This window comes from Quercus lobata, chromosome 4, assembly GCF_001633185.2.
Source record: "Quercus lobata isolate SW786 chromosome 4, ValleyOak3.0 Primary Assembly, whole genome shotgun sequence".
NCBI lineage: Eukaryota > Viridiplantae > Streptophyta > Magnoliopsida > Fagales > Fagaceae > Quercus > Quercus lobata.
In genome coordinates, this window is record NC_044907.1 from 24,654,179 (window position 1) to 24,679,409 (window position 25,231).

At 36.1% G+C, this 25,231-nt stretch overlaps 1 protein-coding gene across 1 annotated transcript; it reads left to right on the plus strand.

Moving 5' to 3' along the window:
• Positions 1-4,462: 4,462 nt before the first annotated feature.
• On the plus strand, positions 4,463-10,712 carry LOC115984892 (dynamin-related protein 1E-like). The gene is made up of 11 exons (XM_031107882.1): positions 4,463-4,603; positions 4,867-4,930; positions 5,053-5,160; positions 6,725-6,826; positions 8,026-8,076; positions 8,170-8,231; positions 9,489-9,579; positions 9,664-9,728; positions 10,093-10,287; positions 10,369-10,488; positions 10,584-10,712. Exons 1-11 carry the CDS (start codon positions 4,463-4,465, stop codon positions 10,710-10,712), a joined length of 1,128 nt encoding a protein of 375 aa, XP_030963742.1.
• Positions 10,713-25,231: the final 14,519 nt, after the last annotated feature.

The following is a 25,231-nucleotide window of genomic DNA, read 5'->3' on the forward strand; positions in this document are numbered from 1 at the left end:
GCAAATTTTGTACACATTTACAAAATTTGTACAATATTTACCATTTTTTGTGCAAATGTGTATAAACATATAAAAAACTTAAAAAAAAAAAAAAGCTCAAACCGACTGGCATACTTGAAGGAAAAAAAAGAAAAGAAAAAGTGTGCCTCACTAAAAGGAAAAACACACACACACACACACACAAACAGATTACTGGAAAAAAAAAAAAAACTTTAGGCACTATAGAAATTAATGTTAAAATGTTGTAGACTTAGCATATTTTTATTTGATCTATAAGAAACTAGGATCTCAACAATTGTGAAAATATTATGATAACAATAAGTGTTGTAACATTTTTTCAAAACATTTACTTTTAGTTGTGGTTGGTTATACTCTCATATTTTATTATTTTATTTCGACTTGTAAAAAATTGACACGTCAATAATTTTAAAAATATTATAAAATTTATTATGTCAGAATAATATATATATATATATATATATATATACCATCTTACATAAAGATTTGTTTCTAAAAAAAAACCTTACATAAATATTTAAAAGAAGAAAAAAAAAAAAAAAAAACCTCTAGCACTGTAGCTACAGTGCAGAGGTTGACGAAACCAAAGCACTGTAACTACAGTGCTTTAGCGCGGAAAAAAAAGTTAGACACTGTAGCTACAGTGCAGAGGTTGTCGAAACCAAAGCACTGTAGCTACAGTAAGATAAAAACCCTAACTATAAATACCAACTATCCTAACCCAAATCTTCCTTTCGATCTTCCATTTCTCACTTCGCCGCGGCCGCCGGGCCGAGAGGGAGAAAGACGAGGATATCTTGAGAGAGAGAGAGAGAGAGAGAGAGAGAGAGGAGCGGATATAGGGTTGTTTTTGTTGCTTTTTTTTATTGTTAGAGAGGGAGAGGGAACGAGAGAGGAGTTTGTGGCGGCGGAGGAGGAGTAGCTGAAGTTGAAAATCCGGCAAGGCCTCCGTTCGCTAACAGTTCAATCGGCGCAAAACCAGCTCGGTGGGTCTGTCTCAGATTGAATGGGGTCAAAATCAAACTCTTCACCAACTTTTCCTTCCTCTTCTCGTAGGGACGAACTTCCTAGAAACAGAAAAGGGCTTCTCGATGAAAGCAAAGAAGTGGATTCTATGGTTAGAAGGAGGTCAAAGTCAAAATCTTCACCAACTTTTCGTTCTTCTTCTTGTCCTAGAAGCAGCAAAGAGGGCCGAGAAGAGGTTTCCTCTTCCAATTCGACGATTACACGGTCAAAGTCAGAGTCTTCACTTGCTTCCCTTTCTCCTTCTTGGAGGATTGGGCCTGCTGTCAAAGAAACTAGAAGGAGGTCAAAGTCAAAATCTTCACCAACTTTTCGTTCTTCTTCTTGTCCTAGAAGCAGCAAAGAGGGCCTAGAAGAGGTTTCCTCTTCCAATTCGACGATTACACGGTCAAAGTCAGAGTCTTCACTTGCTTCCCTTTCTCCTTCTTGGAGGATTGGGCCTGCTGTCAAAGAAACTAGAAGGAGGTCAAAGTCAAAATCTTCACCAACTTTTCGTTCTTCTTCTTGTCCTAGAAGCAGCAAAGAGGGCCTAGAAGAGGTTTCCTCTTCCAATTCGACGATTACACGGTCAAAGTCAGAGTCTTCACTTGCTTCTTCTCCTTCTTGGAGGATTGGGCCTGCTGTCAAAGAAACGAGGTCGACTTTTCGTTCTTCTTCTTGTCCTAGAAGCAGCACGGTCAAACGGTCAGTCGAGTCTTCACTTGCTTCCCTTTCTCCTTCTTGGAGGATTGGGTCAAAATCTTCACCAACTTTTCGTTCTTCTTCTTGTCCTGAAGCAGCAAAGAGGCCTAGAAGTTTCCTCTTCCAATTCGACGATTACACGGTCAAAGTCAGAGTCTTCACTTGCTTCCCTTTCTCCTTCTTGGAGGATTGGGCCTGCTGTCAAAGAACTAGAAGGAGGTCAAAGTCAAAATCTTCACCAACTTTTCGTTCTTCTTCTTGTCCTAGAAGCAGCAAAGAGGGCCTAGAAGAGGTTTCCTCTTCCAATTCGACGATTACACGGTCAAAGTCAGAGTCTTCACTTGCTTCCCTTTCTCCTTCTTGGAGGATTGGGCCTGCTGTCAAAGAAACTAGAAGGAGGTCAAAGTCAAAATCTTCACCAACTTTTCGTTCTTCTTCTTGTCCTAGAAGCAGCAAAGAGGGCCTAGAAGAGGTTTCCTCTTCCAATTCGACGATTACACGGTCAAAGTCAGAGTCTTCACTTGCTTCCCTTTCTCCTTCTTGGAGGATTGGGCCTGCTGTCAAAGAAACTAGAAGGAGGTCAAAGTCAAAATCTTCACCAACTTTTCGTTCTTCTTCTTGTCCTAGAAGCAGCAAAGAGGGCCTAGAAGAGGTTTCCTCTTCCAATTCGACGATTACACGGTCAAAGTCAGAGTCTTCACTTGCTTCCCTTTCTCCTTCTTGGAGGATTGGGCCTGCTGTCAAAGAAGCTAGAAGGAGGTCAAAGTCAAAATCTTCACCAACTTTTCGTTCTTCTTCTTGTCCTAGAAGCAGCAAAGAGGGCCTAGAAGAGGTTTCCTCTTCCAATTCGACGATTACACGGTCAAAGTCAGAGTCTTCACTTGCTTCCCTTTCTCCTTCTTGGAGGATTGGGCCTGCTGTCAAAGAAACTAGAAGGAGGTCAAAGTCAAAATCTTCACCAACTTTTCGTTCTTCTTCTTGTCCTAGAAGCAGCAAAGAGGGCCTAGAAGAGGTTTCCTCTTCCAATTCGACGATTACACGGTCAAAGTCTTCACCTGCTTCCTATTCTCCTTCTTGGAGGGGGTTGGCCCTACTTCCAAAAGAAATAGAGGTAACGATTCTTAATCGGTTACCCTCATTGTTAAAATTCGCGGTGTATCACAATGATTTTGTGAAGGGTTTCGTTCCTGAGTCCCTCGAAGGATTTAATTTGGTAGCTAGATATGCAATTTCAAAGACCGAATATGGTATAATCAGATGTGAAATTTCAAACCCTAAATTTGGCATAAGTAAATGCTGTATTGGAAAATTGCAGAATCTGAAAGAAGCTACGATTCCAGACTACATTAGCAAGGTCGGCTCTAAAAATGATTATAGCCTTTGTCACACTGATAGAATTTTGTGTTCTGCAGAGGGCTTAGTTTGCGTAGATCGCAAATCGCAGGCAACAATTTTGAACCCCACCGACCCTAGTAAAATTAAAATAGTTCCAAATCCTACAATAAAGAAAATTCTCGGATTCGGATGCATGATAAATGAGGGATTCAAATTGATAGCTGTGGATAATGTCTCGAAGCAACGATTCTTTCCTTACCAATTATATAGGTCAAAGAGGCCTTCTTGGACAAAGATTTTAAAGGGCCCCGGAGATTATCTTTACGCAATACAGCCTGGGAAATATTTGAATGGAGACATTTATTTTCTGGCCCAAAAGCCACAACGGAAAGATAAAATTTCTTCGGTTCTGTTGGTACTGCTTCAATTCAACTTTCAAAGTGAGAGATTTGACTTCCATCGTTTGCCTGTATCCATTGTTCAAATGAAAGTGGGGGACGTTCATATTGAACCGATATATAATAGACTGGCAATCAGCTGCAAGAATGATGAGAGCACTAATGTTTGGATAGCCAATGATGAGGGAAGATGGTCCAACACTTATAAATTTCCTCATTTTAGAAGTGTTATTAGCTCTTTGTTGTTCGTGCTTTCCTACGACCAAGTCTTGGTGAAATCCTACGACAGCTTCCATCTAGTACATCCTACTACGGGAGCTGTTCATGCTGTACTTCCTTACCTTAGAGCAGAAGACTCAACCATTTGTTTCAAGTCGCATGTCTCACCACACGGTAAGTGCATCCAGCAAACAAGATATATTCAATTAATTCATAAGTTGATCGTGACTCTATTATGAGTCTTTGGCTAAATAGTGTTTGAATCAGAGTTTATAGGGTATGTGTGTACTGTGCAAAGATTGTTTGCTGAATGTGGTACCATAATTTTTAATGAATAGACATTATATTTTATTTTCTATGTAAATCTATTGTTGCAGAAATGGCCAAAAAGGGTAAAGACACTCGAAATAAAATAACAAATAATAAGATGGAAAGAGCACAAAGAATCAAGCAAAACCAAGAGAGAATAAATCCTTTGGGATTGAAGCATCTGTCAACTTTTTTGCCTAAATGTGCAAGTGTGGGAAGAAAGAAAGAAATTGTTCAGGTGGATGACGACGACTATATACCAGCTATTGGTGATGATGAGTTATCTAGTTCTTCAAATAATGAGGTACTATATATATGATTTGGTGCATGTGATACTTCGTACTTTGTAATATTGTGATGAAATAACTTTTTTTTTTTTTTTAATGAATTTAAAAATCTATACATATTTTGGTATGATACAGATGGCACTAGGATGTAGCACTCGTTCTCTGTTTGGATTTTGCTTTTGCTGTGAAGATATGACGACGATGGAGAGTTTGATCGGACTGGTGAACCGGATTCAGAGAGCCTGTACTGTGCTCGGTGACTATGGCAGTGGAGGCAACCCTTTCCCTTCTCTCTGGGAAGCTCTTCCCACTGTTGCCGTCATCGGTGGCCAGGTCCCCCCCCCCCCCCCAACACTCCTCTTTTCTCACCTTTTCTGTAACTTTTTAGAGAGAGAGAGAGAATCTTGACGCAGAGAATGTATAGGAGTCAGGAGTGATTTTCTAGAGAGAGAATGAGTTTTGCTAGAGAGAGAAAAAAAGTGAAAATTTTCATTTCCGAGAGAGAGATTTCAAGTTTATTGGTAAGGAAAAGTTGAAATTTTGAGCTGAATTTTTTGTCTGAATGGTTTTTTTTTTTTGGTTTAAAATGAGTGCAGAGTTCTGGAAAATCATCGGTGTTGGAGAGTATTGTAGGGCGTGACTTTCTTCCAAGAGGATCAGGTTAGTGCGTGTTTCAAAAAAAAAAAAAAAAAAGAGCAAGCTTTATTAGTTGATTTTCATTTTTTGTTATTTTGCTAATTGTGTTGAATTTGTGGTATTTGGACTTGCTTTGATCGTTGTAGGGATCGTGAAGAGGCAGCCTTTGGTGTTGCAGCTTCACAAGACGGATGATGGAATGCAGGAGTATGCCGAGTTCCTTCACATCCCGAGGAGGAAGTTCTCTGATTTTGGTGCGTGATATTTTTTCCTCTTTTAGTGAATTGCTTGTTTTGTTATGTCTGTGTATTTTAAGTTTTGTGAAATAAGCCATAGTTGCTTGAAATAAGCTACAAATGGAGGCAGTGTTACATTTATGAATAACAATCGGTTTCAGTTTTCGTGGGCCATAACTATGTTCAATATTATGCGTGAGATAATGTAAGAATATGGATGAGACATAGTAGGTAGTCAGTATTTCTGTATTAGTGACTTTATGAAGAATAAGCATTCGGTCTTCATTAGTAAATTTTGAAATTTTGATGATATCTAGCTGTTATCAATGAAGTTTTATGAGATTCAACTAATTATTTTTGCCTATAATAACTATCTCTAGCTGCTATTTGAAGCTTTTAAAGCATTATTGTCATGTGTTGTTTATGGGTATGTAGGGTTACCCTATCTACTATCAACTGGGTTAAAAGCCTCTATTTGAAGCTCTTTATTAGAGAATTAGATGGAATGAGAATTTTTTTTTCAATGGGTTTACACTGACCTGTTTGTTGTGAAAGGAATTGTAGTCTGGGCTAGGCTTTCTTGCTCTAGAAATTATGGTCCAGCTATTATGCTTGCCTTTGTTAATATGCGGGCACTTTATGCTGAAGCTGTGAACTCCCAAATCAAGGAAAGTGGTTTTCTTTAAAAAGAAAGAGAGAGAAAATAGTGGTCCAACACAGGTTGCCAAGGGTATTTTTATAGAGGAAATCTATCTTTAGAGTAAGGTTTTGTGGGATTCATCTCCAATTTTGGGTAATATGTTTAATGAAACTGGTTTGGTATTTTACTTATAGAATGGTTATTTGGTAGACTAGGTACTCTGTTTTAATATTTTAGAAAGATGCTGTTGGTCACCTTTCATAAGCCATGTTTGGAGGCAAAGGGTAATCTAGTCTATTCTAGCATTTATAATTTATATCTGGTTGTGTCTTTTATTCCTTGAGATTGAAAAGACCTTAGAAAATGGGATGGATAAGTAATTCATCAAAAAAGGAGGAAAGAAAAGAAAAGGATGGAGAAGTTATCACAATGTTGGGCTTCCATCATAGCTTCCTTAAGGACCTTAAGCCTTTAAAATATATATATATATATATATATATATTTGGTCCCATAATTTGTGACCAGACTAGGTAACTTTTTCTGTTTATAGTTTTTCAGGCTTTGTTTAATGCTTAATTTAATATTTAAAACATGCCAATATGCTCTAGCTTAAATGGCATTTCCTTCACCCATAAAAATGGGTGGAGGATGAGGTCATGGGTTTAAAACCCATTAGGTGCTTGTAAATTACCAATAAAAGAACTTCAATAGTTTAAAGCACATTATTTTGTAAGGATTTATGGAATTATTTTCAACTTGATTGCCAATTCAAATTTACTATTGCTTTCTGTGGGGAGTGGCATGAGTTTAGAATTCTCCTCCTTGACTTGTATCAACATTCTTCAATGTATAAAGATTTCTTTGACATTGTTTATTGCCTTCTGTATCTAAGAGAAAAATGATGTTGGAGCTGATATTTTGCCTTCTGAGTTTTTCGCACAGCCCTGGTTCGCAAGGAGATTCAGGATGAGAGTGATAGAATAACTGGGAAGACAAAAATGATTTCTCCTGTTCCTATCCATCTCAGTATCTACTCTCCAAATGGTGCGTAAGCTTTATTACTTTTGTGTCAAATTTCTTTAGACTTGTTTTTTTATTATTATTATTATTATTATTATTTTTTTTTTTTTAAGTCCTTGGAGTTTTTGTTGCAGTTATTGCTCCATTCAGAATGCATATATGATTTTCATTTGTCATTTGTGGCAAGTTATGCTATATTGTATTAATCTCTAGTGCTAGACATACTTTCCGCAGAATATGTTTAGCTTCATCTGGAAAAGCCATGCTTTTTGCAATATAATCTTAATTTATTTGAGTGCATGACATTTTATGATGCTTGTGTAATACCATTACTTTGCAATTTTAAGCACAGCAAAATTTTTTCTTCAATATTAGTTAATTGCCTTGACATAATTCTAAACTGAAAAGAAGTGATAGTTTGACTGAAAAAAATAAATGTTAACTTCTCCCTGTAACAATCCAAAAAGCTGATGCAAAATGCACTAATGTGTATAAATATTATCTTTTGCATGAAAAACAACTAGTCCCTGCAATAGTTGCTTGAGAAGAAAACATTGTATGCATGTATTTGTCACTTGAGTAAGGCTGTTTAGCAGTAGTTTGAATTGTGAAATCTCAATATTTAGCTTCTCTTTGCAGATTAGATGTCCTTTTAAAAAAATCATTTAATGGTTTCTTTATCATTGGCTCCCATGTGCATGGTGCATATATTAAAGGAAAGGAAGAAAAAAAAAATAATATAAGAAGGGAAAGAAAGATAGACAACAAAGTGGTTTCTGTGGGTGTTGAGGAATGTGTGATTTCTAAAGTTTTGTATTGGTGCAATCTTGAGGAGTGTGTGTGATGTTTAAAGAATAACTATTGGCTATATAATGCCTGAAAGGAAGAAAAAAATAATAATATAAGAAGGGAGAGAAAGATAGACTACAAATTGGTTTCTGTGGGTGTTGAGGAATGTGTGATTTCTAAAGTTTTGTATTGGTGCAATCTTGAGGAGTGTGTGTGATGTTTAAAGAATAACTATTGGCTATAATGCCTGGGACGTTATTTTCAATTATTTGATGTGTTCCTTGCTTGCACTTAAATTTCATTTGCCCCTGATGTCTCGTACTGGGTAATGTTGCTGCATGGCATGAAGTTTGAATAAATAGTTGATATCATTCTATTCCCCATGTTGTAATATATTTTTTTAACACTTATTCTTGTTTTCCGTCATTTGGCAGTTGTCAACTTAACCCTGATTGATCTACCGGGTTTAACAAAAGTTGCTGTTGGTATGTTCTGTATCTGATAAAACTTCTGGATTATATGTTGATTATTTACCATTCATTAACCAAGATATTTGTTCCTTTTTTTCCTCTTTCCAGAGGGACAACCTGAAAGTATTGTTGAAGATATTGAAAATATGGTCCGAACTTATGTTGAGAAGGTAATGGGACTTTTTCTCCTCAAAAAGGGTACATCAATGTGTAATGTGTGGTAGACCCTTCCATTTTGGTGATCTATGGTTTTTCACTGCAACAGTTTACTCTTTTAACTCTTTTAAGAAGCCTAGCTGCTTAGGTGGTAACATTTCCCCCATTTTTCCTCCAATTAAGCAAAGTCAATTTTATTAGATATGAGAATATGGTGCTTCATATATCGAGGTCTAATTTTTCCATAACATCATGAACAATCGGACTTTATGGGAATCAGTGATAGTAATTATTGAGATATTAATGAATCCCATAGGACAGTTAGCATATTTTGCTGATTTCTTAGGCACATCTCAAGGGACGCTTAGTGCCATATGGATAGGCTCATTTGAAAACATGATTGTTATAGGCAAAATACAGATTACACACTTTAAATTTGACTTGTTTTGAATTCAATCCTCTATGTTTCATTGTTTTTCTCCATTCCTACCCTTTAAGTTTAATCTGTTTTCAGTCATTGAGCTGTAGCTCAACTAGCTCCTCCTCCCCTTTATAAGTGCTAGTCCTTTTGTCTAGTTCCATCACTTGTTGGTTTTAATATTTTTTCCAAAATGATGTTTTGGTAGACTTAATGGTGAAGATTCGCAAGAAGTTGATGGAAGGACTGTTGAAAACAAATGGAAGTTAAAGGACTGAAAAAAAAACTTAAAAAGGACTATATTGCAACTAGGTCATTGGGTGTAATTTGTAATCTAGTCTTAATTATATTTATGATTATCACGTGTTCTGGATCGTTGTTACGCAGGATTTGATTTATCAGAATGAGCAGTTCTTGATCTGTCAACATTATTTATATATCATGTAGCTATCACACTCTAGATTTGTGATCTTATACTACAAGCTGTTTACATTTTTTTGCTTAAAAGAACTGTATAGATATGGGTGAGGGGATAATAATGAATAAAAAATTCTTGGATTGTCTTGCCTATAATTGTTGCATGATGTACAATAAAACTAATTATTTCTTCTTTGGATCCTTGTTCTGCAATTTGTTTTGTTTTGTTTTGATTTTGCTTCTCTTGGTGGACTGTTATTGTGCTTAAAAAAAATCAACTAAAGTTTTTATGGGTCACTTAATAATCTGTAGATTTATAAATAATTTTCCCTCTTCTCTCTCTCTTCCCCTCTAGGCAAGCCTATCTGTCCTCAATTAGAGTCCAATGCCTTCTATTTTTGTCTCAAGTTAATTTTCTGTCCTCTGCTTTTTGCAGCCTAATTGTATCATACTCGCAATATCTCCAGCCAATCAAGATATTGCGACATCAGATGCTATCAAACTTGCTAGGGAAGTGGATCCCACTGGTATGTTTATGCACTTTTTGCAGAACTCTTGACTAGTCGCTTTGTTTTGCCTTCCCTTATGAATCCTGTTTGTAAATTGCACAGGTGAAAGGACATTTGGTGTGTTGACGAAGTTGGATTTGATGGACAAAGGAACTAATGCATTGGATGTAAGATCTCTCTCTATCTCTCACGCAGTCCCTCTGTCTCTGTTTGTGTGAATACCCCCACCTTTATAAATGGATTTTGTTGATCATGTTAGCTTAGCTTTTAATTATTATCTAATTTATCTGCATTTAAGTCTCCAAGTGATTGGGATTAACATTTCATTGGGTTGAATTGTATTCAGATTAGAACAGTGTTTTAGCGTATACATTTTTCCCCTTTTATTGAAATGTTCCTTAATACTTTGCTATAACAGTTAATTTTTGCTGGATGTCCTGTGCATTTTCTTGATTCAAAATTTCTTTTAAAAATATAAATGTCTTAAAATTTTTATTTTCTTTTTGTCTTACATACTTTATATGCTCTCAGGTTATTGAAGGAAGATCGTATTGCTTGCAACATCCTTGGGTTGGAATTGTTAACCGTTCCCAGGCTGACATCAATAAAAATGTTGACATAATAGTTGCAAGGCACAAGGAGCGGGAGTACTTTGCAACCAGTCCTGAATATGGGCAGTTAGCCAGTAAAATGGGTTCAGAGTATCTTGCAAAACTTCTCTCAAAGGTTTTTTCTTGTGCATCTCTCTTGCAAATTAAGATGATGTTTGTATGGGATATCAAACTGATGTTGTGATCTTGAATATAGCACTTGGAGTCTGTAATTAGGGCTCGGATTCCAAGTATAACATCTTTGATTAACAAAAGCATCGAGGCACTTGAGTCGGTGATGGATCATCTTGGTAGACCTATTGCCGTTGATGCTGGGGTGAGTGGCTTGGTGCTGTTGTAATCCTTGATATTAACACCCTGTTAGATGTATTGATTAAACTTGATGATACATATAACATGCCTTTATTTCAGGCTAAGCAGCTTGCACAATCGTTGGATGAAGACCCTGAATTGATGGAGGGGAGGCAACAATGTGCAAAAAGGCTTGAATTATACCAGTCAGCCAGGGACGAGATCAATTCTATATCATGGGCCTGTTGAGGTTGATTGATGCTTGGAGTTGCATTGTATTATATAGTAATTGATATAGAGATCAGATTCTGTAACGACCCAAGGTAAAGCGTTAGTCACATCTGCGCTATACCTCAAAAGGACTAGTCACAATTGAGGTTTGTAGTTGTTAATAAAGTCTAAATCTATCTAGTAAATACTCAATGTGGGACTCATCACACATCACACAATCAATCAAATTGGGGTATCACAATCTCCCCCCACTTAAATACCTAACGTACTCGTTAGGGCTTACTTTGTGAGGTAGTACCTCAGAGCCAATGCAGGATTACCGGGCCGGCTCTGATACTATATGTAATGACCCAAGGAAAAGCGATAGCCACATTTGCGCTATACCTCATTGCAAATAATAGTCCTAGTAGTCTAGAACTTAAGAGTACATTGCAATTTATAATCACTAACAATCTGCTAATATAAAACAAAAGGTACAACAATTGACTATAATTCAAATTGTAGTAGTCTTTCAAAATAAACTCTTGCCATCCCAACTCCTTCAATATCCAATCAAAAATATGGTTCATTAGTCCAATTCTATATTATCACGTACTTGTGTTCTATCCACTTAATTTTCTATTGAGCCAATCCATTAAATTTTATCAGTTAAGTTCAAAGAATTACATTTCTAGCATCAAAACTTATTCCGCAGGATATTAAGGCCTTGTTTGGTTTAAAAAAAATGGTCACTCATTACTCATCACTTAGTTTTCATCACTTATCACTTATCACTATCACTCAAAAATACCCCAATTTCAGATAACTCTATTTGTGGCTTGTTTGGGTGAAATATCTGACTCAGTTTTGAAACTCCATCACTCACCTTTATTGTCAACTCATTGGGTCTCACAAATATCAATTAAAAATCTCTGTACAGAATGGTCATAAGTTTACTCGCGTTCTCTCTCTCTCTCTGTCTCTCTTCTCCACACCCTTTCCACCCCAAAACATCCCTAGCATCTAGAAACCCAAAATTATCAAAATGGAACTGTGCAAACGCCCAGAATAGCAAATCGAAGTGATGCTCTTCTTCCTCACCTCGAACCTGTCTGCGCAAAACCCGAGTTCCTCTCAGCATTCGGACCTGGCTTGAGGATCTGGTTGCCCCTCACTTCCTCGCCTCCACTGCGTTAGATCCTCCCTCAGCTCGAACTCCAGAAAACCCACACGAAGGAATCCCAGACTCCCAACTCTGAACATAACCCCGTTTGGGAGGACGTCGGAAAGTGGGCCTTACACGATCAAAAATCGCGGTAGCATGTGGTAATCGATTATTCTTTTTAAATTTGGGTCGGTTTTTATTTTTATTTCTATTATTTTTATTTTTATTTTTATGATCTTGATTATAATTGTTATGATTATGATAGTGTTTGTTATGTTTATGTAGTGGGTTTTTATTTATTTTTGCTAAGAGTGTTAACTATGAGTTTGCCTTATTTTCATAATTTTTTTTTTTAAAAATCTCACTTTATTTTTTGTTTTAATGAGAGTTTGTCGTATCCAACGTTGCTCATCTTCCTCACCTTCAACTTGTAAACTCATCACGGCACTGTGGGTCTGCTGAAGAGAAACTCGTGAGCCCTCTGTTGGTACATGCACTAAATTTCTCTCCGTTCTCATGATTTTGCCTTTATATTTCGTAAATATTTTACTGCAGATCTTGTAAATTGGATTTGAACAATCAAATGCTGTGAATACTCCGCTTGGATTTGAACATTTTTATGTTAGGTTTTTTTTAATATGAAGATTGTAAGACCTCTGTCTTTTGAGGCCTCTGTCTTTTGCTTATTACGATGGGTGATTTCCCTCTGTTTCGACTATAATCCATGGGTCTGTTGAGGTCAGAGAGTTTTGTTTGGGTAAAAGATGATAATTGTTAGTATATAATATTTTAGACATATATCTGACATGCATTCTTTATCTCTTTGAACATTTGTTTTTAAAAAATTTTGAGAAACAATTATCTCTTTGAACTGCAACATTCAATTTTATTGTTATGTGAACTCTTTACTTACCCAAATTCATGTACCTAATTGGAGTTGATTTGAAGCATTGGATGTGTAATAAAGGATTTGATTAATATTGTAACTTTATAGGCACCACTGTACCTCTTTATTTGAAGAAATGCCTTTAAATTTTCATATCTTATTAGGTGTAGCACTCATCTTAAAACATAAACACCCAAACAACATTAGTTCATAAAAGGTAAAGAAGGGCAGGTTGGCTGGGCTGGTCTAGTCAGAATTTGCAGGCACTCTTTCTAAATTGAAGGGTGTGATAATAAGGTAAACTGAAAAATAAAAATAAAACTATAGCAGGACTACAATCTGCACTAGTGTCATTGACCAAAATAGGATATAAAATCTGCATTACTGTCATCTCTTACTACATACATGTTGATGAAAACTTTTAGTACATGGTTGGCTATGTGTTGAATGACAGTGAATATGTCTTGTAGGGCTAGACGATTCACCACAATGTCGGAGGGAAGTGCCAGTAGCTATAACTCCAACTATAGGGGTCATGTGTGTGACATGAATCAGTGCGTGTTGCGGACATCTTTGCAGCTCCATAATTTCGGTAGACGGTTTTATGGCTGTAGACATTGGAAGCCTGTAAGTATCAGTTGCGCGCTTACTATCATTGTTGTTTCATAGTTAAAGTTGCTATGCTCCTCAGCTCATGTACTTACCAGTTTTGTTTAATATGCAGGGCAGAAACGAACATTGTAAGTCCTTTAAATGGTTGGATGGCATTCCATGTAGGCGTGGAGCTGAAACAACACCGATTGTCATTGCGAAATTTACTAGGCTTGAGGCCGAGGTAGCTATGGCAAAAAACAATGAGATGGAAGCCCGTGCAATGATAGCAAACCTACTCCACAGGGAAAGAGTAGCAAAGCGTAGTGCTGAAAAAGCAATGGTTTCCCTTCGTATGGCCAATGCGCGAGCACGTAAATATCAGGTTGCTCTACTTATGTCATGGTTGGCAATTGTGGTGTTCATTATATTTTCACTTGGTAATAGGGATGTTGGATTACGGCAAATGTGTCTGCCATGACCTTTTTAATTTTTATTAGTTGTTTGGAAATGTATTGTACATGTTGGGAGTGCCTTTTAGTGTAGGTGTTCGACTTGGCAATTGTATGTGTCGAATGACAGACTTATTGTATGATTCGTATATATATAATTGCTGTTTTGTAATGGTATTTGGCTGTACCAGGATAATAAGTGTACTATTAATAAAAACCTACGTGTTTATCAAAAAAAAATCTACACTTTTTAACAAAATAAAAATTAAGAATATGTTCTTATCTCAAAAAAAGAAGAAAAGTGCACTCTATATATATGTTAGGTTTGTAATATGTTTCAAAAGAATAAATTACTTATTACAAACAAAATACTAGTATAAAAAAATTAGTCCTTTAAAGAAAAACTTTTTTGATAAAGCCTTTAAAGAAAAACTTAGAGAAACTCCTGATATTGTCCCAATCATTCCACATTGGAGGCTAATGCCACTAGTTTGTATTATGAATAGGCTTTGTTCTGAAATTCTTTTGGCTGTGTTAGTGTTTTATGAATTTCCCTTTCTAACAAAAAAAAAAAAAAAAAAAAAAGATTACATGCCCTGTTTTGAGTTCCTATATATTTTAGAAGGTGATATAACATAATTATCCACCTATAACAATATTAGATACACAATAATTGGTCCTTCAAAAATACTCCATTGCAAAAAGGTATTATATATAAAATGCATTGCGAAAAGGTATTACATATAACCATGTCCACCTGTACTTACATTACCAATAGGTATTACATACACTTACTTTAAAATAGCCAAAAAGAATTACATCAGAAATGTTAATAGATTATTGACATTAGTCATTACATGTAAGCATGTGTACAATTAATCTTAATTATAAAAAAAATGCATCATAATGTCCAAAATGGTGCATCACGTGTCATGCTAAGTGACTTCTAGTCACGGTACCTAGACTTATACAAAAGTCCCAACAAAATGTCATGGGACTGAGTATTAGCTCTATACAAGTCCCAACAAAAAAGGTGAATCCTTAGACATGCCAACCACTAACGTCGACGTTGCACGTACTCCTCCCACATACTGTCAGTTATATCATCCCTGAATTCACCCATTGCTCTCTTCAATGCATTAGACATCTTCCTCACATGTCTTCTTTCGATACTTGCACTCGACTCAGAAGAGTTCCCATTGTTTTTGGTTTGCATATCATCCCTACCAAGGTTCTCTCACGTGTTAAACAGAACATCCCTTCGATTATTGATGCGTATGAAATTATGTAACGCACAACATGCAGAAACAACTAAACGCTGACGATATTGCTTATACTTCGCCATGTTGCTCAAGATGGGAAAGCGAGCCTTCAAGACTCCAAAACACCTCTCAATCACCGTACGCAATGAAGAGTGTCTATAATTAAACAACTCTTTCCCCGATTTTGGTTGCCTAGTACTCCTCCTCCTCTTGAATTCTTGAGCATGATATCGGGTGGCCTTATGTGGTGGAAGGAATGATGCACTAATGGGATACCCCGAATCAACCAAGTAATAGGAACCTACAAGAATAACATATCCAAATCAGTAATAATAAGGGGATTAAATCAGTAAAATAATCTAAGCAAAGGAACTATATTCTAAGCAAATGAACTATATTCTTCAATATCTCATCATTTCATCTTACTATTGAAAGATTGGCTAATATTTCATATTAATACAATACATGAATTTAGCTATTAATTATTAGCAAATAAGATTTTGATCTTCATATCAGCATTAAAGCCCCAAGGATATTATGCACTAGTCTTCACATGCATGGAAACTTTTGTTAGGACACCCTAGTAGCTGCCATACCAATGCAGCAGCCCAAGCTGCAACACAGTGCAGCTTGGGCTGCACTGGTGTGGCAGCTACTAGCTGCTGCACTATGATGGGGCAGTTAGTGCAGCAGCTGCCACACCAGTGCAGGGGCTGCAACAGTTCCTAAAAATACCACTGAAGCCCTCAAGAAACTGTGTTGAAACCAAGCCGAGCACTGAAGCAAAGCCACCCCAAAACTACAGGGAAAAAAAAAAAAATCAAACTGACCATCAAAGGCTCGGCAAACCCACTGTGAACATCACCAGAAACAGGGCCAAAATACCCAAAAAAACAACCCAAAAATCTCACTGCAAATCATTCACTGAAAATCACGAAAACAGTCCCTAAAGGTTGTAAAAAACGTACACCAACTTTGAACTAATTCATAGGTATTCAATTATAATCAATGGTACTAGATTGGGACGTTTTGCATTGATTGTTCAAGTCCAGTTTGGAAATAGGACACAAATTTTATTGCATTTAGACACTAAGTTTCATTCAACCTACAAAAAAGAAAAAAGAAATGGTGATAAATTTGGTGTACAAAGCAAAGTCAAGGAAATTTCCTTTATCAAGTAAATTTTTAAAACCTCCCATACAAAACCAAAAAAACAAAAAAAAAAAAAATGTCAACAGCTAGTACTGGTGTGGCACACGAGTGCAGCTTGGGCTGCACTGGTGTGGCAGCTACTAGCTACTGCACTATGTTACAGCAGCTACTAGCTGCAACACAGTGCAGCAGCTAGTTGTTGCAGCCCCTGCACTGGTGTTGCAGCTAGCTGCTTCACACAGTGCAGCCCTGCACTGGTGTGGCACTGGTGTGGCAGAAAATTAAATCTAGTCCAGTTAAGAACAACCTTAAAAGGTATAATCTCTCCCAGGCCATTTTGTTGCATTTCATAGATGTTAAAGTGTGCAGCTTCTAACTTAAAACAGCTATGCTTTACTTAAAACAGCTTCTAGCTTCTAACTTAAAATGTTCAGCTTCTAACCTTAAAAGGTACAAACTAGGAAGTCTTAATTCTTGCAGCGGGACAGAGGAGAAGGGGAATGAAATGAGGCTGCTGTACTGGTGTTGCAGCAGCTAGTGCACCAGCTGCCACACCAGTGCAACAGCCCAATGCTCTAAGTGTCAAAAACCCTCAAATGAGTTGATAAAGTTCTACATGAACCAGCCACACCAGGAAACCATGGAAAACATTTACAATATAAAGTTCTACATGAAAACAAATAAAGCTAGGGACTCAAAACAAACCCACAAATCATGGAAAACATTTACAATATGAAGATCATCATTAATTCACTGTGGAACTCAAACAAAGCCACAACCATTAGGATTTAAGTTAAAGACGCATACCTTCCGGTGGCCATGGGAAGCCATTCTTTGGGTCTTTAATAGCTTCTTCAAACACCCTGGAGTCGTTGGCGCTTCCCTCCCAACCACCATGGACATACGTAAACCGCATGTCATGGTCACATGCACACATGACGTTGGTTGTAACAGTGCTCTTGCGACTCCTATGAGTCCGGAGTCTTATCGCTGAAGGCCGAGAACTAACATGTGTTCCGTCAATAGCTCCTATGCTTCTCTACAGTGAATAGTGCCAATTAGTTGAAATACTATATAGTAATGTGTACAACCATTTTGGAAGATATTATGAAATTATTTACCTCAAACCAAGGGTCATACTTATTGTTCCCCCGCAAATGCTCTGGAAGGCCTACCACATTCGGATTCGGCTTGATTAAATGTTGGCCCCATGTGTGGACAGCTCGCAACACCCTACGGAACTTGTGATCCACAGTTTCAGTGGAATGCTGAAATCTGTCTGCCACAGGCCGCATCCGAGTATTATGCCCAACAGTGTACAAGAATATGGCCACTGCCTCCTGCACATCAACACGCCCCTTCCCTTCCTTCAAGTACCCATAATGTTTCAGCTCCTCAACCAAGTGATAAAATAAATCTAGTGTCATGCGGAACATCTCATGACAATTGGTAGGATTGCCATCTCTCACTTCAGCCATATAATCGCTTCCAGTCAAAATGCTAGTACGTTGTGGGCGCTTGTCGTAATGCCGTTGGAAATATGCCACCATCTCGCCAATAAGTGGAAATACAAACCAAAACTCCTCCTCCTCGCTGTCATACTCCGAGTCCGTGTCTGCACCAGTGGTCATGTCATCGTCACAATCACTTATATCCATGTCGTCATCACTCAAACTAGTGTCCATGTCATCATCACAACCACCACTATCCATGTCATCATCGTCGGAGTTAAAATAAGCATCATCAAAATCATATTGCTAGAAAGGATCACTGGGGGAGACCATTATACCTATACCCTGAAAAAACCAAAACATTAGAACCAAAGATATTGAAATATATAAACGGACAAATTAATATAAAGTACCAAGAGAATTGCAATAATGTTAGCTGAACTCACCTTATAATGTAAGTAACATGAACTAGATCAAAAATATTTAAAAAATATATATATATATATATATATATATATATATAATACTATAAAAAAACACCAAGTACATAACAAAGCCCACACACTAATTTAAGTAACACCATAATCACAAGCATAGTTCACAACACTTTAACATTACAATAAAACTACATTAAATAAAAGTGTTCAACTGATAGCAAAAAGAAATAAAACCAAACGTCGAATATTGTCGTTGGCACACACACATAAAGTCCTTAAATGATACTTAAAAACTAAACCAAGTGTTTTCTCAAAAAGAAAAAGACTAAACCAAGTGATTCACATAGAGTGTCACATAACAAAAGGTAGAACAAAAGCAATCCCCATTAGTTATCCGGCTGCTGAGCGTGGCGCTCCATAAACCTCTTCCTCCTTTGCTCGGGCATGCCCATGAACAACACTCTTTTCTCCTTCTTTTGGAGAGCCTCGGCGACATTAAGGTAGGTGTCATCATCAAGATCAGTATACTGATTCAGCACTTCTAAAGCTCTCCCAAGTGAGCAAGGATCGCCACCACCAGCAGATTGTACAACATGATCAGAGCTACCAAACGACTTTCCCTTTTTTTTTGGAAAACCTTTCCCTTGCCAAGGCAGTGTACTCTTGTAGAGCCATGGTCATCTCACTAGCCCTATCATTCTTCTTAGCAACCTTCTTCCCCTTGGTACTAGGCTCTTCCATGGGAGGTTTGTCCGTGTGTTGGGTTTGCTCATCAACAGTGGGATCGTCTTGGGTTACGCCCTCCATGTTGGGATTGTAGCAATCATCATCATCCAACTAGGTACGATGTGCCTCACGTTCCTCATTGGCAAGTTCCTCTCCCAAGACACGCTCTTCATCACTATCTGGGGTTGGCGTGTTTGAGGAAATTTGAAGGGAACCAGTTGCAGTATTAGGGGCAAAAAATTGCTTAAGCTTCTCATAATCAGGACACCCTTTCTTCCGTAATGCAGCTGCCTTATTATCCCCCTGAAATGACAATATGTACATCAAAATCATGCTAATATGAAATAGAAAATTACAAACAAATATACAAAGAATTAGGATAGTAAATATAACATACCGCAATCACGCTAGCCCACACCTCATCAGAAGCAGTCACCGTTTGGGTTGTCTTATCCCACCCCAACCCGGTATGCCTCAAAAGCTGGCCCCACTTTCTTTGTTTTTGCCTAAGCCTATTATGCTTGTCTTTCACTTGCTTAGGGGTGAAACCCTTCCCAGTTTGCTCATTTAGGGTTTTCGTAATTGATAACCAAACTTTGGCCTTAAAAACACCATGTTCCATGTTCCCCTTTTGTTGTTCATCGACCATGAGGTCAATGAAAAGATGTTCAATGTGGGGAGGCCACTTTTTCTCCTCAACATCCTGTGTTTCTTGTGCCATCTAATACAAGTTTCCCAACACAATTGCATATGTTAATATTTGTATATTCATAGTTCTATGAATTGGCCACTAAAATGATTCATTTATAGAGTTGTTTGGGATTACCATTAAAAATAAAAAAAACTACAATAGCATGTGATTATATGGAGGGGATTCATGAGGCAGGTTCAGGATTGGGATTTTTTTTCCTTCTTTAATAATTAAATAATGCTTCATGTAAGAAAAATTAAAATTATATAAGGAACCAAAGCACACAGGCAGTGTACTAAGTAACCAGCAAGAAAAAGAAAAAATGAAGAAAAATATGACAGATGCTTTTCCCATGGAGCCAACCGACAAGACAGATGCCAAAATTATCATGGATGCACTCAAAATAAAGAATTCTTAAGACATGGAACTAGAAATAAGGTGAATACTCAATAACATTGGTGAGGCACATTTTATGTCTGAAAACCTGCGGAAGAGTTAGACAAATATTTAAAAATCATTTTTATGATTATAGGTCCAAAGATCATCTGTGTCCAACAAACACGACTCAATTGAACAGACTGAATAGGCACAGATCATCTGTGTCTTTAAAAAGAATTTTAATAATTTGTGCTAATGGCTCGAAAGTGCATCTGGATTAGTTTTGATTTTTCATGGAACAAGCACCTGAGCAATCTTGGGCTAGTTTTCACCCCTATCTGAATCTGGCAGCATTAACACACCATAAGGCAATATAAAATTCTTGTCAGCGGCGACATTGATTATCTTATTACCCGGCCCTTTAAATCAGTACAAACTAGTCTGCTAAACTAGTCTGCTATGGTCATACTTTGTTTTTTTTTTGGATAAAATGCATCTAATAAAAATAACAATGTATATAAACTCCTGCATTCTAGGCTTCCAATCACAAAATCTTCAAGACAAATTTCACTTAAGACTAAATATAGTTTGAAAAAAACAAGGTGTCCAAATAATCTAAATACTCATTCTATACGTTGTTAAGAGTATAATACAAATGATTATTTATTTTTTTTTTTTTCACTTACATGCTCTGTTTTGGACCTATGGTATTAGAGTAAGATAATACAAATTTTCCCTAAAAATCCATATGAGAAGAATTCAATCAACATGTCTCACAAGCCACAACCAACATCAATACTTTAAATCAAAAACCCCTTTCACATCCAACAAAAAACCCAAACTAGACCAGGGACATGGAAAATGGAGAGGGAGAGAGAGATTTACTGCACCTGGGAGATAATATCGCATCTGGGAAAGGGAGAGAGAAGTATGGACACGGTGACAGAGAGCTACACTCGCCGGTGAAGATTCTGGCCTGGTTCAGAGCTTCGATGAGGCGTTGTTCTTCAAACACGGACGATCTTCTCAGGCCTCGTTCAGTCTTCGAACACGGACTGTGGTGCCATGGAGCTACCTCGCTGGGATGTGAGGATGGAAGTGAAAATGAGAGGGAAGTGAGAAGAGGGAAATTTTTTAGGAAAAACTTTTCGGACAAATGCAGAGTAACAGGGAAGAAGCTCCAACGGTCAGATAGATGGGACAAGTCACTGGTTGAATGGGCCCCACTGAGATAGCTTATCACAAAACTGCCACTGAGTCATGGGTGATGAGTCTTGAAAACAAGGAAATTGTGTTTTCATTTTTGGTCTTCATCACTCAGTTTTTTGAGTGATAGGATCACCAAAACCGGGTGACCAAATATGAGTGATGGTATCCAAACAAAAAATTTTCTGTGGGTCCCACAAATTTTGGATGATGAGTGATGAAAACAAAATCATATCACTCAAAACTCACTCATCCAAACAACACCTAAATAATCCTCCAAGTCCATAACTGCGGACCTAAAACTTCTAAGTAACAAAACATGTCTCAAAAACATTTAGGGACTACCTCACATATAAATAAAGCTATGGTAATCCATGTAGGTCAACCTAACAAGAACAATGATCCCAAAAGGTCGGTCCTTAACATTAGAATCCAAAGAAGTCACCGATATATTACTGAATTCTTTAAACACCTTTAGAATTTTTATAATAAGATAAAGTGAATTACAATAATCACAAATTGATTTTCCCTTCACACTACGAACTTTCCATTAATTTCCTAACTCCATATAAACTAAAATCAAGGAATCGTAGCTCTAACATCAAACCTTAACCCCTAAATAAAGTTCTGCAATTTCCAATTCCCTAAATGCACTCCAAATTTTGAATAGGACATATAGTAAACTATCATTCAATAATTAGGCATATGAGAATCTCTTACAAATCAAACTAACCTTAGATAGGTTGACTATATTAGACAAAACTATCAAATGAGTTTTCAAAAGATCAGTCATAAAACAGCAAGAAGATTTCATTTGTTTGTTCTTTTCTCACTCTCATTTCCTTTTTTTTTAATAAGAAGAAGAAGTTTTAATAACCAATCTGATCAATTACAAAATTTCAAAAATACAAAACATCCAATTAATACTAGAATAAGAATATAGAAGTATATCAATTAAAATCCTCCTTTTCATTTTATAAGTTACATACGCATAAACCCAAGAGATATAAATATAAAATCCCAACGAATTTGACCTAACAAATTCATCATCTAATGGAACCTTACCAATACTTCTCATCAAATCATCAAAAGGACGCTATCCATGGCTTAATAACCTTCATAAATAATGATTATAGTTGTAATCCCTCAAATCCTAGTATAGAGTCTGCAAGATCATAACCTAAGCTCTGATACCATTGAAATTGTCATGCCCTAAACCCAACTATAAAGATAGGCACGTGACAACTGTCACACGCTTATAAAGTAAGTCCCTTACAAGTGTGCAAGGCCTTCTTAGCAACTAAAATTTATCCTCAAAATTAAATCAATTAAATTCAAAATACCTAAACAATTTCCTTATGAATAGATCTCCAATAATTTAATAGGAACAAAAATCCAAACCTTATGTACATAATGCCAATTGGCCACTAAATATAAAACTATTCGAAGTCAATTCAATCCCAAAATCACTAAGCTTCTTTTCCCGTTCACAACACAATATCAGAACTCCTAAAACTTGTTATTCTTCATAATCTGAAATTGGAGGGAAAAAAGGGGTGAGTTGACAACTAAATAAGTAACCAAAATCCTAATAAATTTTATCAAGCAATAAATCTGTAAAGTAATCAGATGCAATATGAGCCTTCAGAAGTTATAATATACTATGGGTTTTCATAAATTACTAAAGAAGTTTCATAGTTTTAAAATAATAAGTTGCAAATAGATCACACACTTTAATCTTACAAATATATCATAGATGGTTTAGAAAGTAATCAATTTTTCATATATCAAAAGTTATTACTTACAATAGGTTCTAAAAATACATAAGTAGTTTTAATGACTCAAAATAGTTCAAATACTTAAACATTTTCAAAATCACCTATGTAGTTTTAAGGACTCAAAATAGTTCAATGTTCAAATGTGATTTATATTCTTAATAATCTTGTGACTATGGTCACGCTATATCCCCGTGACTGGGCATCAGAGTACCAATGAATAACTCCCATTAGTTGGGTATTAGAGTAAATTTATAGTCAGATTATCCATAATCATATATAAGAAATCATAGTTTCTACCAAAAATATATCTTATTCAAATAAATACATACATATATATATATATATATATATTCAATATTCAAATCTATTTGTGACATTTCTATATTCTTCACTTTAAATCAATATAGCTAAAAACAAACAATTAAATAAATAATTCTTATATTTAATGCTCATATGTATTTGTGAAAATTCCTTATTCTGTTCTTTGAATTAGTATAACTAAAAACAATTAAATAAGATACATCATATATTCAGTAATCAGATATATTTGTGATAATTCTTTACTTGAAATCAGTAATACAATAGAAATAAAATTGTAACATCTGTAAACAGTTTTCAATAGTTAAAATATGCACAATAAAACCAACTAAGATAAGGTTACTTACCTTCAAAAACCATACTAAAAGGAACTTCTCTCTAACACTTCTTCTAAAATCCTTAGATATCACCTAAACAATTTTTCAAATATCATTTACTCAATAATCTAATATTTTTTAAATAAAACTTATATGAATATCCAACCAAAAGAGAGACTGCTAAAAATATCCAATAATTTTCCACTATTATTTCATGGTAAAAAAAATCCACCGTAATCAATTTTTTTTTTTTTTTTTTTTTTTTTGCTGAAAAAATCAACTGTAATCATAATATATGTATTTCCTCCACTTTCTGCCACTAATAGTACCTAGGGACAAAGCCTATCGATACACCATACTTGTAGCCATATAGGGTTGACAGTTCACCACCTAATATTCTATACGTTTTTTTTTTTTTTTTTTTTTTTTTTTTTTTTTTTTTTTTCCGGATATTACAATCTCCCCCACTTATAAGAATTCAATCCTCTGAATTCATCACAATCTGAACCAATTTATCATGCTTCCGTTGCGCTACTCTAAAGCCACAATTGTATTGGTCCACAATCGTATTGGTCTATACAAATTTATCTCCCATCACTACAGTAAGAGAAATTAAACTATGAAGAATTCCTTTTTTTTTTTTTTTTCCCTATCACTCGACCCAAATTGCACTATTATTTACCTCCATGGTGAATATAAATTTCAAAACCCACATGTTCAAGTAAACTCAGTAAAAAAAAGATAGTTTCTTCAATAAATAATCTCCAATAATTCTAAATGGTGAAGGAGCCTCCAAGGTTGTGATAAAAGAAAACCACAATCCAAGTCTACCATAAATCATTATGCTTTGACATCCCATTGAGTTGTATATTACTTCCATTTAAATATAAGTTCAAAACTATTTCACAACATATGCATAGACTTTCCATCCTCAAAATTTGTAAAATAAAATTTTCCAAAGCAAATGGAGCCATGATGCTTCCGCCGCATAATCTCTTACTCAATTACCCATAGTTTAAGAACAACCATATTACGAATATATATATATATATATATATATATATAAGATTCTTTAAAGATAAACATATCTCTAGTCTAATAGCTCTCTAAGTTCCCTTCAATATGAATAAAAGTTCCAAGGCCCATTCGTTTAGATTAACCACAATAACTGATTTTCTATCAATTATTAATTTCAACAAAATTTCAAGGCCTAAGTAGTCTCCAAAAATTACAACAAGGGAAATCCACAATTTTGAGATTCACCAATCACCATAGACCATTGAATGCTAGCATCCTTTTAATTCTCTACCTCAAAATCAAGTAGTGCATCCAAAGTTCCAATCCTTCCTAAGTTCAAAACAAATTTACAACATATGCATATATCACTATATCTTTTCTACCTCAAGTTTTGTAAGATAGAAATTCCAAAGTCTCCATAAATAATCTATTGAGCATTGATATAAGGGTTTGTCACAGAACGTTTATCTTAATCATAAATTATCATCACAAATAAGTAATATTTATTCACCTTTAACCTCTAGATGATACTTGGGCTGAAACTCATTGAAGAGATGGGTTCCTTATAATTGCATTGGGGTAGGATCGTTACAGATGGTATCAGAGTCATGTCCTAGTCGAAAGTGTGGGTCCCACATGCGAGAACACGTGTGCCCGTAAGGGGGGGTGGATTGTAGTGACTCAAAAGGGGGGTCTTGCATTCCATGGAATCCCACATCGCCTAGGGAAGC

Excerpts from the sequence above, each read along its gene's own strand:
- LOC115984892 (XM_031107882.1), top strand. The coding sequence starts at position 4,463 with ATGACGACGATGGAGAGTTTGATCGGACTGGTGAACCGGATTCAGAGA. Across the intron at positions 4,604-4,866 it reads TTGCCGTCATCGGTGGCCAG|AGTTCTGGAAAATCATCGGT; the intron begins GTCCCCCCCCCC and ends AAATGAGTGCAG. Across the intron at positions 10,288-10,368 it reads TTGCAAAACTTCTCTCAAAG|CACTTGGAGTCTGTAATTAG; the intron begins GTTTTTTCTTGT and ends TCTTGAATATAG.